The sequence below is a fragment of the Convolutriloba macropyga genome, chromosome 12 (assembly GCF_964194025.1).
Source record: "Convolutriloba macropyga chromosome 12, txConMacr16.3, whole genome shotgun sequence".
In the NCBI taxonomy this organism is placed as follows: domain Eukaryota; kingdom Metazoa; phylum Xenacoelomorpha; order Acoela; family Convolutidae; genus Convolutriloba; species Convolutriloba macropyga.
This window is the reverse complement of record NC_134479.1, coordinates 26,349,751-26,363,748: the sequence shown is the minus strand read 5'-3', so window position 1 is coordinate 26,363,748 and position 13,998 is coordinate 26,349,751. Positions and strand designations below refer to the sequence as shown.

The 13,998-nt window shown below is 33.0% G+C and overlaps 1 protein-coding gene across 1 annotated transcript in view; it reads right to left on the bottom strand.

Annotated features, from left to right (window-relative positions):
* Nucleotides 1-267: 267 nt before the first annotated feature.
* Nucleotides 268-13,998, bottom strand: part of LOC142350349 (uncharacterized) — a 52,700-nt gene continuing 38,969 nt past the window's right edge. The window contains exons 8-13 of the mRNA XM_075402184.1: nucleotides 6,627-6,764; nucleotides 6,265-6,418; nucleotides 5,644-5,791; nucleotides 4,536-4,651; nucleotides 4,013-4,215; nucleotides 268-716 (exon numbers count right to left, since the gene is read on the bottom strand). Coding sequence (XP_075258299.1) covers nucleotides 556-716; nucleotides 4,013-4,215; nucleotides 4,536-4,651; nucleotides 5,644-5,791; nucleotides 6,265-6,418; nucleotides 6,627-6,764 — 920 coding nt within the window. The 3' untranslated portion in view covers nucleotides 268-555. The remainder of the gene's footprint in view (nucleotides 717-4,012; nucleotides 4,216-4,535; nucleotides 4,652-5,643; nucleotides 5,792-6,264; nucleotides 6,419-6,626; nucleotides 6,765-13,998) is intronic.

The window sequence follows — 13,998 nt, the reverse complement described above, 5'->3', positions numbered from 1 at the left end:
AAAGTTTGTCTTTGAAGAGCTATTTTCACGCAGCCAGATTTTAATGCAGTTTAGAATCCTTTAATGCCCATTAGCAATATCGTCACGTTTCTGAACTCTTTTGTTTTTCTAAAGCTGAAAATCAATATTTTTGAAGAAAAATGATATCAAGCATCAACTGGTTTCCGTTAAAAATAGTATATTAAATTCAAGAATTTCACGATCAAGTTGAACAGATCACTTTAAGCCAGGAATCTTTTTACTATATTTTCATTGGTATGCTTCTTATGTTTGCTGATATCAGAGACACCAAAGACCTGATCATTACGCGTGGATTCATAGATCAGCAAAATCATAAATATACTCTCCAAAATGGTATTTTATTGAAAATTGAGAACTGAACGTCTACTTTTGTGAACTTGATTTACTGCAAAGAATAAATGTTACTTTTCTTTCGGCTCACAAACAGTCAGATTTTAATATACAAATATTAGAGTAACCAGGTTTTATTGTACCGTTGCCCCTAAAATTTGAAAAATTTTGGCAACAATGTTCAATATGTCCTTCAAACTCTGTTCAACTCAGGATTGTGTTCATCATCTCAACGTACGAAGGTCGCCGACGTCTGTCAGAAGAACTTGGCTGACCTAGACAGTCACGCGTCCCACTTGACCCAGTAGAGGACAAATTGTCGTCACCACCAGCAGCCTCGCTTTTAATTGCAGAACCGTTTTGACCTGCAAATGGTGAACAAATTTGCTGCGAAAATTTAATAATATGAGTTAGCGCCGCTTTATCAATAGATTTGAATATTGACTTAATTACTTTTCTGTAACGGATTGGCCTATCTTGGAAGCTTTTTGTGAGGCCAGAAATGGAAGGCGGAAATCTTCGTGTGCTCTTGCTAGGGGTTTACGCTGTGTATGCTCATAGATAATGTTTGGATGAACTATGAGCTAGATGCATGTATTGAATGTGTTTCTAGGAAGTCATTCTCGACTGATGACAAAATTAAAACCACATTCAGGGCAAAATAATAGGCGATGTACAACAATAATAAGGAGATAAAATATTCTTGACCATGCAGAATTCAGTTTAAAATCAGTAAATATGTAATTTAGTGAAAATTAAATCTGTTAAAAAAGAACTTAAAAGCGCTTTAATTGTTATGTAATAAATTTCTGAAATTGATAAAATTATCCTCGTCGGGGAAACGTAAAGGAGTTTTTCCTTTGTAGTCGCAGTAACAAATATATATGACGTTTTTTGATTGATCTCATTAGTCATGAAATAATTAACTGTAAGGTTGCCAAAGGTATCGTGACTATCAAAGCCGAGGCGAACCCAATTTTTTGAAAGAGATCTAGAGAAAAGTACGTAAACGTTCGAAAACGATTTTAGACTTAGAGTCAACCTGACTTAATTGAGTGTGTTAACTGATTTTAGTACAAAATTTTTAACGACTAATAATGTTGCTGCGTTAAATAAACTGCAGTTCATTACGCTGGGCACCATACAGATTCAACTGGATGCAAAAGTTTCTTTGTATTGTTTTGTTTTTATTAACGCGCCGGGTGACAGCAAAAATTTTGGCAGGCAACATCATAGTAACGTTCGGTGGTTTTTGATGAAATCGAGAGTTGAAACGGTTTGCACAAAAGAAAAGTTAATTTTCAGATAAAATTTTTAATGCGAAATAACATTTTAATTGCTCTTGAACGAAGTTCATTGCAATTATTGTAAACCTGTGTGTCTTTTTTATGCAAAATTTGCGCTTGACCGTTTGACTTTTCGAGTGACTTTTACGCCCTTGACTTTTTGCGTTTCGCGTGATCTAAAATTCTCTCAATCACAATTTCAAGCAGCTGAACTCAATTGGCGGCAATTTAATAATGAAATTCAAATGAAATGTGCGCCGAAACTTGTGCCATTTTCACTTTAAATCTTAATAGTGGTATATGTTAACCTCTAATGGGGCTATTTGAAATTCTTAGTCCCATTTAGGCTCCCCCTCCCCCATCCCAATTGAAGCAGGCTGCAGTTCGATAGCAATTCTTCCGAAAATTAGTCGGTTAGCATTTTATTGTGCGAACTTTCAAAATTGTTGAATACAACATGTTCCCAAAAAGCTACACACGCCTATAGATTTTTGAAAAGGCGTCAAAGCCATCAAATAAAGCAACTTCTTCAGTTTGAATCAGTTACTTAGAAACGCGTCATTACGCTAGCTATCTATGATTATATGAGAGAATTTATAATATTTTATGCTTGTGTGTAACAACCTATACGTCAACTTCGATTCAAATTTCCAGTTTTCCTGCAAAACTTTATCAGAAACGCTGTTTACTGTAATTCAGTAATTCTATACGCTGCCCGTTTCACTAACCCCCATCTTCCTCGTTGTATTTGTATTCCAAAATTGCTAGCAGTCTATGATTAATGAGTATTGCAAAAACCTTAGCCCTAAAAAGAGTTTCTGTTCATAATTTTTCAAAATTGCAACTAATTTTGCATATTATTAGGACAGCAAACAAACTATTTTTCTCTATAGTTTTTAGTAAAATTTAAAAGACATGTTACTAAGTCTGAAATCAAAATTTTGGTATTTTTCAGGTAGTTTTGTTCCATTTTCTGGAAACTTACACAATTCTAACGTTGTGATGCGCACTCTAGTTTAGTAACTGAGCATACTAAAACACAACTCATTCTTTCTTACGAACAAATTTATTTTCGGTTTCAAACTAACTTTTTCCGCATTTATGGACAAAGCTGCGTTTTCTTTTGAAAGTTTGTCTGACTGTACTACTGAAAATTGTATTGTAGCAGCATGAAATTTTTGGATTCCTTAGAACGTAGTTTTCTAACTTTCGTCAAATGTCATGCTCCCGGATTTTTAGTCACACTTCTCAACTTTTTGGCCTCGAAACTTTTTAGGTAACAATTGCAAGCGCGTAGTTTGCTAGATTGCGATTTCTAGCTTAGTTGTTTTGGATTTTTTGGCAGTTCGACAATGAAGGTTCGACATTTCGTAGCGTATCAATTTGGTAAGCGGTAGCAGAGGAGAGCGGTTGAAACTTTTTTCCGTGCAAGTTAAAAAAAAATGAAAACAAAATCTTTCAAAATTTGCATTTCCACGCTTTTTTTACGCCTTACCTCAAATTATAATTGTTGAACTCAATTAACGCTGAAAGAACAGAGGTCATCTTCGAAGTCGCAATCTGTTTCTAAAGTTGCCACATGAGTAAACGACCGTTGAATGGCGTTCCCAGGGATTAACTCATCTTTTAATTGTTTGAGGAGACCTTGATATTGGTGCGAAGTCCAAAGAAGGATATTTGCTTCTTTAGCGGTGCACAGTTTTGCTATTCTTGGAACTTTCTGTGATAAGGACTGAAGACGAATTTGGATTTACGATAACTTTGGGTATTGAAATCCCAACAATTATTAGACTGTGATTAAGCAAGACTTGTTTAAGTGATCTGTAATATTTGTATTTCAACGTAGCAGCTGCAAAAACTCAATGTTTGAAAAGTCAAGGTATCACGCACTTACATAGTTCAAATCCATCTATTGAAATTAATTCTGTTAACATTAACACAATTAATTTTACTGATAACATTCGATATTGATTCAGCTGAGCTGGTAATAATAACAATGCTTTGTTGAAACGCAAACGCTTGGTTTTATTTTAGTTTGGTTCATCATTTTTTCGGCAATTTTAGCTGATATGAGGTTAGGTTAACAATATAATTATCACTTTTTGAGTAGCGTGTTCCGGAGTCAAGGTCGTAGCGAAAAAAAGTTGCTTAAAAATGTAAGCGTCGACGAGAAAAGAAGGTTAATAACTACTATCCTTACAAAAATTCGCTGCTAAATTGATAGCAAAAACGCTTCCATTCCACCTCTATCAATTTCCGTCTTGAATGATGTATGAAATACGGCCAATGCCGATGAATTTTTTTAATCGCATTTCTTACAATGGGTTTTTCATTGTTCACAGCATTTCATAGATTAACCCAGGCTAGCTTGCTACCTTTTCCCACTGATCCAGTTCCCTGTGAGGAAATAGAGTTCCTCCCTCCACCTCCCATCCTCTTTGACCTTAAGATGGGACTGTTGACCTCTACTTGAGCTGTTGTAATTGTTCCTCCCATGAAGAGTATTTTGATCTTTCTTGAAACATTCACAGCCTCTGCCAACGTCAACAACATTGTGCAAATTACTGTCACGGCGTACCTGGAGCAAATAATCATTTAAACTTGTTTTAAGAAGTTAAGGTAAAACCTTCTTAGAAATATTTTAAATCACCAGAAACCTCCCTGAAATTTACTTCATGGTTCTTTTTTAAAACCCAAGGAGATGCTCTCTGAACCATGACTTTAAGATCATTAAATTGATCCTAAACCTTGCCATTATAGTTAAAGACGGGGATGAAATGATATTTTTTTAAGCAGCCCAAATTGTTTTGAAATATATTTTAAAGTTGTTCACTCAAACTATATGTTTTTACCAAAGTGTATTTCTCGTCAATAGCATAATGAATATGTTTAACAAACCAGGGTGAAGATGCGATGAATGTTTTGATCTTCCACACCATCGGAGACTTCCACTCGAATTTTAGCTTCACATTTCCAGACTCACCCGCACCCCCCGGCACTATTTTGTACGACTCCTGCAAATGACACCATGATAAAAAGTGAGAGGTATTTTCGGGTCTTTCCCATTATAGCCTACACTAAATTATAGCCCAGGGTGTAATTACAGGGTGATTTCTTTAAATCACGGGGTATATTTATAGTATTTGAGGGAATTGGGCTGCTGGATGAGCTGGGGGCTATAATTGGAAAGACAATATGCTTTTGAAAGCATTCTTTAGAGTCCCTATAAGTTAGTTGGAAAGTCTCTGAACAGATTCAGGCAGCGATTGCTTGTGCTGCTTTGACTTGAGAAAGTTAGATCCATAATTACAAACCAAAAACTTAATATTCAAATGAAGAAAATTTTTAATTTAGAAATCTTAAAATTTTTCCTGGTACCAGTTAGCAAGGTCCCCTCAAAAGGGCTTGATTGAAAGTAGAAGCACTTGATGGAAAAAATAGGAGAAACAGTAAGAAGAATTCAATTTACCAAAATATGGTGTTAGAGTTATCGAATAACTAACGAGATCAATTACCGAATGGTCCAATAATATTTAGTTTAGAATTAAAAAATAAATAGTAAAATTACAGATAAACCAGTAAAAAAAAACTATAGAAATCATTTTGAGACGTACATTAAGCTTGTAAGAACTTTAACTAATGTTATTAACAATGTTCGAAATCAATGTGATTCAAAATTAATTGCTTTTCACTTACCGACAATTAAAAGGTGCTTTACCCCACTCCTGAGAGTGCGCACTGATGACCGACGGAGAAATCATAATCAAACTTGGTGCAGCATTTTTGTAAATGTTTTTTTTTTACAAAAAAAATTAATTAAATTGCTCAATTACCTTATACGATATCCGAATCCACCTGAAAAAATTCAAAATTTTTCATAGTCATTTACGCTATAGCACTTTTGATATTTTAGTAGCTGCATCATTGTAGGCAGTTTGGCTTGAGGAAGGGACAAGAGGAACCAACGGACAAGACAAATTATAAATTGACACAAAGTGCTACTAACCTCGGTATCCAGGAGGGACTTCCGTTTTCCCTGTTCGTCAACTTCACTCATCAACAGGTATATGTGGAGAGTCTTGCTCAAACTGCTCTCAGTAAACTCTGTCTTCTTCGTCCCTCTGTGTGTTAAGATAGCGTGCATCCTGTTCTCACTGAAAGTTAATATAAAAGTGAAGTGTCTGAAAGATAATTTCGCGAAGAACCAACTTTCGTTTGTTCTGAATGGAGATGAAGCTATTGATTTTGCTGAATATATACAGATTCATCAAATTTGCTACGAAAAAGTTTCCATCTGATTTTCAACATTTCGTCATTTTAATTTCACTATTGTTCATGCATTTTATGCAACCCGAGGAAAACAATTTCATGTTCGGTTCAGTAAATTTTGAATTTTGAGGGTATTGACGGCATTTTTGTTGATTTTTATATCTGATCTGAACGACGGAGACAATATAGCTTTCAATTCTTAAGATACCGCAATGCTGCTAGTTATAGCAATTTTATCATATTCAGATTCGCTTTAAATGGTGAAGTACAGTTTGTTTAATTACCACGTATCTGTTAAAACAAATGCATAGGAGAGTCAACTTAAGTTTTAGAGTTTAGAGAGAAAATGAGTAATTACTGGTTGAACATAGTCTCATAAGATGGAAGCAGCATGTACTCAATGCTAACAGTTCCATGCATTATTCCGGATGTCTGGGAGCTCCTGCGACTCCTCGACGTTGGATTCCGAAATGATTGCAATATATCAGCTTCGTCCAGAACCGTGGAATCATCTGTGAACAAGATTTCAATTTTCTTTGATTATGTTTTAACTGATAGATTTTGCGAGAGCATAACTTGTATTGCCAACTCTGCGTAAAGTTGGACCTTTGTTTGGCTCTTAGAAAGGAATGAATTTTAAATTTTCAGTGACCATCAAATAAAATTTGGTTTATGTGAATCTGATGTTAGTGGTGAAAAGGTGGCCGATACGTTTCATACCTGTGTTTCTTTTATGTCTTTCTGGAACTGACTTCGACTTATGATCTGATAGTTCATCCGTGCCTTCTGTCAACATCTTGTTCAGATTGGTTTTCGGGTTATACGGTTTGCTGCCCGAAATCATAGTGGTCTGGTGATCTAAAACAATAGTTTCAATGATTTCAGATTGTTCTTTACTGAGTTTTGAGACTGCGTTTTTAAAGTCTACCAGACCTGTAACTTCAAGCGCTAAATGCAGAGGTGTGTGTGTGAAGATCTCAGTGTCTTCGTGGGATTCTCAATTCAATAAGGTCTTGTAAAGTGAAATGATTTCAGAAGCTTAATAGTAAAAAAATTGGCGACTGATTTATAACGGAAGCCAAATCAAGTGTGATGTAGATTAATTTTTGTCTTAACCTTTACAAAGTTCTTTATCCTCAGCAGTCGAAAGAGGAGCAGTTTTACAAGAGTTTTAACGGATAACCGTTGCTCTTGTATACTCTGCAACAACTCGGACAACAAAACTTATAAAAATCCTTTAAATCCGTACAGGATAACCGTCGCCTAGAAATTATATCGCAAGGTATCCTTCAGTCACTCGGAGACGACGGTTTCATTGGAGGACGTATTTTAAGAATCTTTTAAGGGTCGTACAAGATCAACGTCTCTTTCAGGAAAAAACCTATGCAGCTCAACTAATATTATTAATAATAATAAAAAAGAGGGCTCGTTTGACTATCAGATTGGCAAAACTCAATTTGAATCGTTTTTTGGAGCAACTATGATTACACCTTTTTTTAATAAGAAAACTGAAAAAATCACATTCATCATTTGATAATATTTTATTAGATATAAAATCAGATTCACTCTAAAATTTTTTGCAACATAATGCAACTCCCTACAAAATTGGAGTTTGGCAAAAGAAATCAGTTCCAAAGAAAATTTGTGTTAAACAAGAAGAGGCAGTAATTTGCAAATTATAAAAAAAAACAATCCTTTTACAGATAACTCATTTACATTCTTCTCATCTATTTTTTCCATTGTGAAAACATTCCCCCACTGATGAATTTACTATCAAATAGTTGCACATAACCCATTTGAAAATATTCCTCAAAAGGGTCACCGAATATCAAGCAATCATCAGAATTTAGGTTTAATTATCTCAAATTTTGTCTTTTTGCTAAGAACTTAAGAACTGCTAGATTAAATTATTTATGATTCATTATAGCCATTTTTGGATTTATTTCAATTCTTCACAGTTTAAATAAAACACAATAAATAGTATTTCTGCAATTCACTTGACAAATCGAAGAATTAGATAAAATATATTTATTATTCTATTTTTTTAACGTTTTTTGTACCGAAATACTGTAGGATTTTTTAAATATTCGGTGACCCACTGCAGCTGGATTTCTGGACTTCTACAAAGTTCTTTACCTTCTGCAGTTCACGTTTAATAATTAACATTGAAGATATCTGTTGAGACAGTCGAAAGAGGAGCAGTTTTGCAAGAGTTTTAAAGGATAACCGCTGTTCGTGTACTCTACAACAATTTGGACCACTGCACTTATAAAGTTACTGTAAATCCGTACAAGACAACCGTCGCCTAGAAATTGTATCGCAAGGTGTCCTGCAGTCAGTCAGAGACGACGGCTTCATAAGAGGACGTATTTTAAGAAACTTGCAAGGGTCGTACAAGATCAAAGTCTCTTTCAGGAAAAAACCTATGCAGCTCAACTAATATTATTAATAATAATAAAAAAGAGGGCTCGTTTGACAATCAGATTTGCAAAACTCAATTTGAATATTTTTTGGAGCAACTATGATTACACCTTTTTTTAATAAGAAAACTGAAAAAGTCACATTCATCATTTGATAGTATTTTATTAGATATAAAATCAGATTCACTCTCAAATTTTTTGCAACATAATGCAACTCCCTACAAATTTGTAGTTTGGCAAACGAAATCAGTTCCAAAGAAAATTTGTGTTAAACAAGAAGAGGCAGTAATTTGCAAATTATAAAAAAACAATCTTTTTACAGATAACTCATTTACATTCTTATCATCTATTTTTTCCATTGTGAAAACATTCCCCCACTGATGAATTTACTAACAAATAGTTGCAAATAACCCATTTGAAAATATTTCTCAAAAGGGTCACCGAATATTAAGCAATCATCAGAATTTAGATTTAATTACGTTAAATTTTGTCTTGTTGCTAAGAACTTAAAAACTGCTAGGATAATTTATTTATGATCCATTAGTGCTATTTTCGGATATATTTCAATTCTTCACAGTTTAAATAAAACACAGTAAATAGTATTTCTGCTATTCACTTGACAAATCGAAGAATTAGATAAATTATATTTATTATTCTCTTTTTTTAACGTTTTTTGTACCGAAATACTGTAGGATTTTTTTAAATGTTCGGTGACCCAACGCAGCTGGTTTTCTGGAGTTCTACAAAGTTCTGTATCTTCTGCAGTTTACGTTTAATAAACAACATTGAAGATAGGTGTGGAGATTGTCGAAAGAAGAGCAGTTTTACAAGAGTTTTAACGGATAACCGTTGCTCTTGTATACTCTGCAACAACTCGGACCACAAAACTTATAAAAATCCTTTAAATCCGTACAAGATAACCGTCGCCTAGAAATTATATCGCAAGGTATCCGTCAGTCACTCGGAGACGACGGTTTCATAAGAGGACGTATTTTAAGAAACCTGCAAGGGTCGTACAAGATCAACGTCTCTTTCAGGAAAAAACCTATGCAGCTCACTTAATATTATTAATAATTTTTAAAAAAGAAGGCTCGTTTGACAATCAGATTTGCAAAACTCAATTTGAATCATTTTTTGGAGCAACTATGATTACACCTTTTAATAAGAAAACTGAAAAAATTAAATTCATCATTTGATAATATTTTATTGGATATAAAATCAGATTCACTCTCAAATTTTTTGCAACATAATGCAACTCCCTACAAAATTGTAGTTTGGCAAAAGAAATCAGTTCCAAAGAAAATTTGTGTTAAACAAGAAGAGGCAGTAATTTGCAAATTATAAAAGAAAACAATCCTTTTACAGATAACTCATTTACATTCTTCTCACCTATTTTTTCCATTGTGAAAACATTCCCCCACTGATGAATTTACTATCAAATAGTTGCACATAACCCATTTGAAAATATTCCTCAAAAGGGTCACCGAATATAAAGCAATCATCAGAATTTAGGTTTAATTACGTCAAATTTTGTCTTTTTGCTAAGAACTTAAGAACTGCTAGGATAAATTATTTATGGTTCATTAGTGCTATTTTCGGATATATTTCAATTCTTCACAGTTTAAATAAAACACAATAAATAGTATTTCTGCTATTCACCTGACAAATTGTAGAATTAGATAAATTATATTTTTTATTCTACTTTTTTAACGTTTTTTGTACCGAAATACTGTAGAATTTTTTAAAATGTTCGGTGACCCAACGCAGCTGGATTTCTGGAGTTCTACAAAGTTCTGTATTTTCTGCAGTTTGCGTTTAATAAACAACATTGAAGATATGAGTTGAGACAGTCGAAAGAGGAGCAGTGTTGCAAGAATTTTAAAGGATAATCGCTGTTCGTGTACTCTACAACAATTTGGACCACTGCACTTATAAAGTTACTGTAAATCCGTACAAGATAACCGTCGCCTAGAAACTGTATCGCAAGTTATCCTGCAGTCGTCACTCGGAGACGACGGTTTCATAAGAGGACGTATTTTAAGAAACTTTTAAGGGTCAGAGTCGTACAAGATCAACCTCTCTTCCAGGAAAAAAAGCTATGCAGCTCAACTAATAATATTATTAAAAGTAATAAAAAGACGGCTCATTTGACAATGAGATTTGCAAAATCCATATTAAAGTTTTTTTTGAGCAACAATGATTAAAACGAAAAAATCACAATCATCATTTGATAAATTTTTTTTAGATATAAAATCAGATGCACTGTCAAATTCATTGCAACATAATTCAACTCCCTACAAATGGTAATTTGGAAAGCAAAACCAGTTCCAAAAAAAATTTTTAATAAACAAGAAGAGGCAGTAACTTGCAAGATATAAAAAATGCAATCCGTTTACAGATAACTCATTTACATTTTCCTCATCTATTTTTTTCTATTGTGAAAATAATCCCCACTGATGAATTACCTATCAAACAGTTGGTCTTAACCCTTTCGAAAATATTTCTCAAAAAGGTCACCGAATTTCACGCAATCATCACAATTTAGATTTAATTATGTCAATTTTGTCTTGTTGCTAAGAACTTAAGAACTGCTATGATTCAAGAGTGCTTTTTGGGATATATTTCAATTCTGTACAAATGAAATTAAATACAATAAAAAGTATTTCTGCTATTCACTTGACAAATTGAAGAATTATTTAAATTCTATTTTTTATTCTACTTTTTTCGTTTTTTGAACAAAAAAACTGATTTTTGGAGTTCTTCAAAGTTCTGCATTCCCTGCAGTTTTTGTTTAACAAAAAACATTGAAGATATCTGTTGAGACAGAAGAAGGAGGAGCAGTTTTACAAGAAGTTTCACGGATATCCGTTGCTCTAGTATACTCTGCAACAACTCGGACCACAAAACTTATAAAAATCCTTTAAATCCGTACAAGATAACCGTCGCCTAGAAACTGTATCGTAAGATATCCTGCAGTCAGTTATTGACGACGGTTTTATAAGAGGACTTAAATTAAGAAACTTGCAAGTGTCGTACAAGATAAACTTCTCTTTCACTAAAGAGCTATGCCGCTCAACTAATTTTACTTAAAAAGAACAAAAAGACGGCTCGTTTGACAATGAGATTTGAAAAATTCATTTTGAAGCATTTTTTTGAGCAACTATGATTAAAGCGGTTTTTTATTACGAAAACTGAAAAAATCACAATCATCGTTTGATAACATTTTATTAGATATAAAATCAGATTCACTCTCAATTTTTTTGCAACATAATTCAACTCCCTGCAAAATTGTAGTTTGGAAAGCAAAATCAGTTCCAAAGAAAATTTGTATTAAACAAGAAGAGGCAGTAATTTGCAAGATATAAAAAATGCAATCCGTTTATAGATAATTCATTTACAGTTCCTCATTTTTTTTTCTATTGTAAAAGTAATCCCCACTGATGAATTACCTATCAAACAGTTGGACATAACCCTTTAGAAAATAGTTCTCAAAAAGGTCACGAATTTCACGCAATCATCAGAATTTAGATTTAATTATGTCAATTTTGTCTTGTTGCTAAGAACTCAAGAACTGCTATGATTCAAGAGTGCTTTTTGGGATATATTTCAATTCTTTACAAATGAAATTAAATACAATAAAAAGTATTTCTGCTATTCACTTGACAAATTGAAGAATTATTTAAATTCTGTTTTTTATTCTACTTTTTTCGTTTTTTGAACAAAAAAACTGATTTTTGGAGTTCTTCAAAGTTCTGCATTCCCTGCAGTTTTTGTTTAACAAAAAACATTGAAGATATCTGTTGAGACAGAAGAAGGAGGAGCAGTTTTACAAGAACTTTCACGGATATCCGTTGCTCTAGTATACTCTGCAACAACTCGGACCACAAAACTTATAAAAATCCTTTAAATCCGTACAAGATAACCGTCGCCTAGAAACTGTATCGTAAGATATCCTGCAGTCAGTTATTGACGACGGTTTTATAAGAGGACTAAAATTAAGAAACTTGCAATTGTCGTACAAGATAAACTTCTCTTTCACTAAAGAGCTATGCCGCTCAACTAATTTTATTTAAAAAGAACAAAAAGACGGCTCGTTTGACAATGAGATTTGAAAAATTCATTTTGAAGCATTTTTTTGAGCAACTACGATTAAAGCGGTTTTTTATTACGAAAACTGAAAAAATCACAATCATCGTTTGATAACATTTTATTAGATATAAAATCAGATTCACTCTCAATTTTTTTGCAACATAATTCAACTCCCTGCAAAATTGTAGTTTGGAAAGCAAAATCAGTTCCAAAGAAAATTTGTATTAAACAAGAAGAGGCAGTAATTTGCAAGATATAAAAAATGCAATCCGTTTATAGATAATTCATTTACAGTTCCTCATTTTTTTTTCTATTGTAAAAAGAATCCCCACTGATGAATTACCTATCAAACAGTTGGACATAACCCTTTAGAAAATAGTTCTCAAAAAGGTCACCGAATTTCACGCAATCATCAGAATTTAGATTTAATTATGTCAATTTTGTCTTGTTGCTAAGAACTTAAGAACTGCTATGATTCAAGAGTGCTTTTTGGGAGATATTTCAATTCTTTACAAATCAAATTAAATACAATAAAAGGTATTTCTGCTATTCACTTGACAAATCGAAGAATTATTTAAATTCTATTTTTTATTCTACTTTTTTCGTTTTTTGTACAAAAAAACTGATTTTTGGAGTTCTTCAAAGTTCTGCATTCCCTGCAGTTTTTGTTTAACAAAAAACAGTGAAGATATCTGTTGAGACAGAAGAAGGAGGAGCAGTTTTACAAGAGTTTTAACGGATATCCGTCGCTCTTGTATACTCTGCAACAACTCGGACCACAAAAGTTATAAAAATCCTTTAAATCCGTACAAGATAACCGTCGCCTAGAAACTGTATCGTAAGATATCCTGCAGTCAGTTATTGACGACGGTTTTATAAGAGGACGTAAATTAAGAAACTTGCAAGTGTCGTACAAGATAAACTTCTCTTTCACTAAAGAGCTATGCCGCTCAAATAATTTTATTTAAAAAGAACAAAAAGACGGCTCGTTTGACAATGAGATTTGCAAAATTCATTTTGAAGCGTTTTTTGAGCAAGTATGATTAAAGCGGTTTTTTATTACGAAAACTGAAAAAATCACAATCATCATTTATAACATTTTATTAGATAATAAATCAGATTCACTCTCAATTTTTTTGCAACATAATTCAGCTCCCTACAAAATTGTAGTTTGGAAAGCAAAATCAGTTCCAAAGAAAATTTGTACTAAACAAGAAGAGGCAGTAATTTGCAAGATAAAAAAAGCAATACGTTTACAGATAACTCATTTACATTTTCCTCATCTATTTTTTTTTCTATTGGGAAAATAATCCCCAAATATGAATTACCTATCAAACAGTTGGACATAACCCTTTAGAAAACATTTCTCAAAAAGGTCACCGAATTTCACGCAATCATCAGAAATTAGATTTAATTATGTCAATTTTGTCTTGTTGCTAAGAACTTAAGAACTGCTAAGATAAATTTATTTATGACTCATGAGTGCTTTTTGGGATATATTTCAATTCTTTACATTTTAAATTAAACACAATAAAAAGTATTTCTGCTATTCACTTGACAAATCGAAGAATTATTTAAATTCT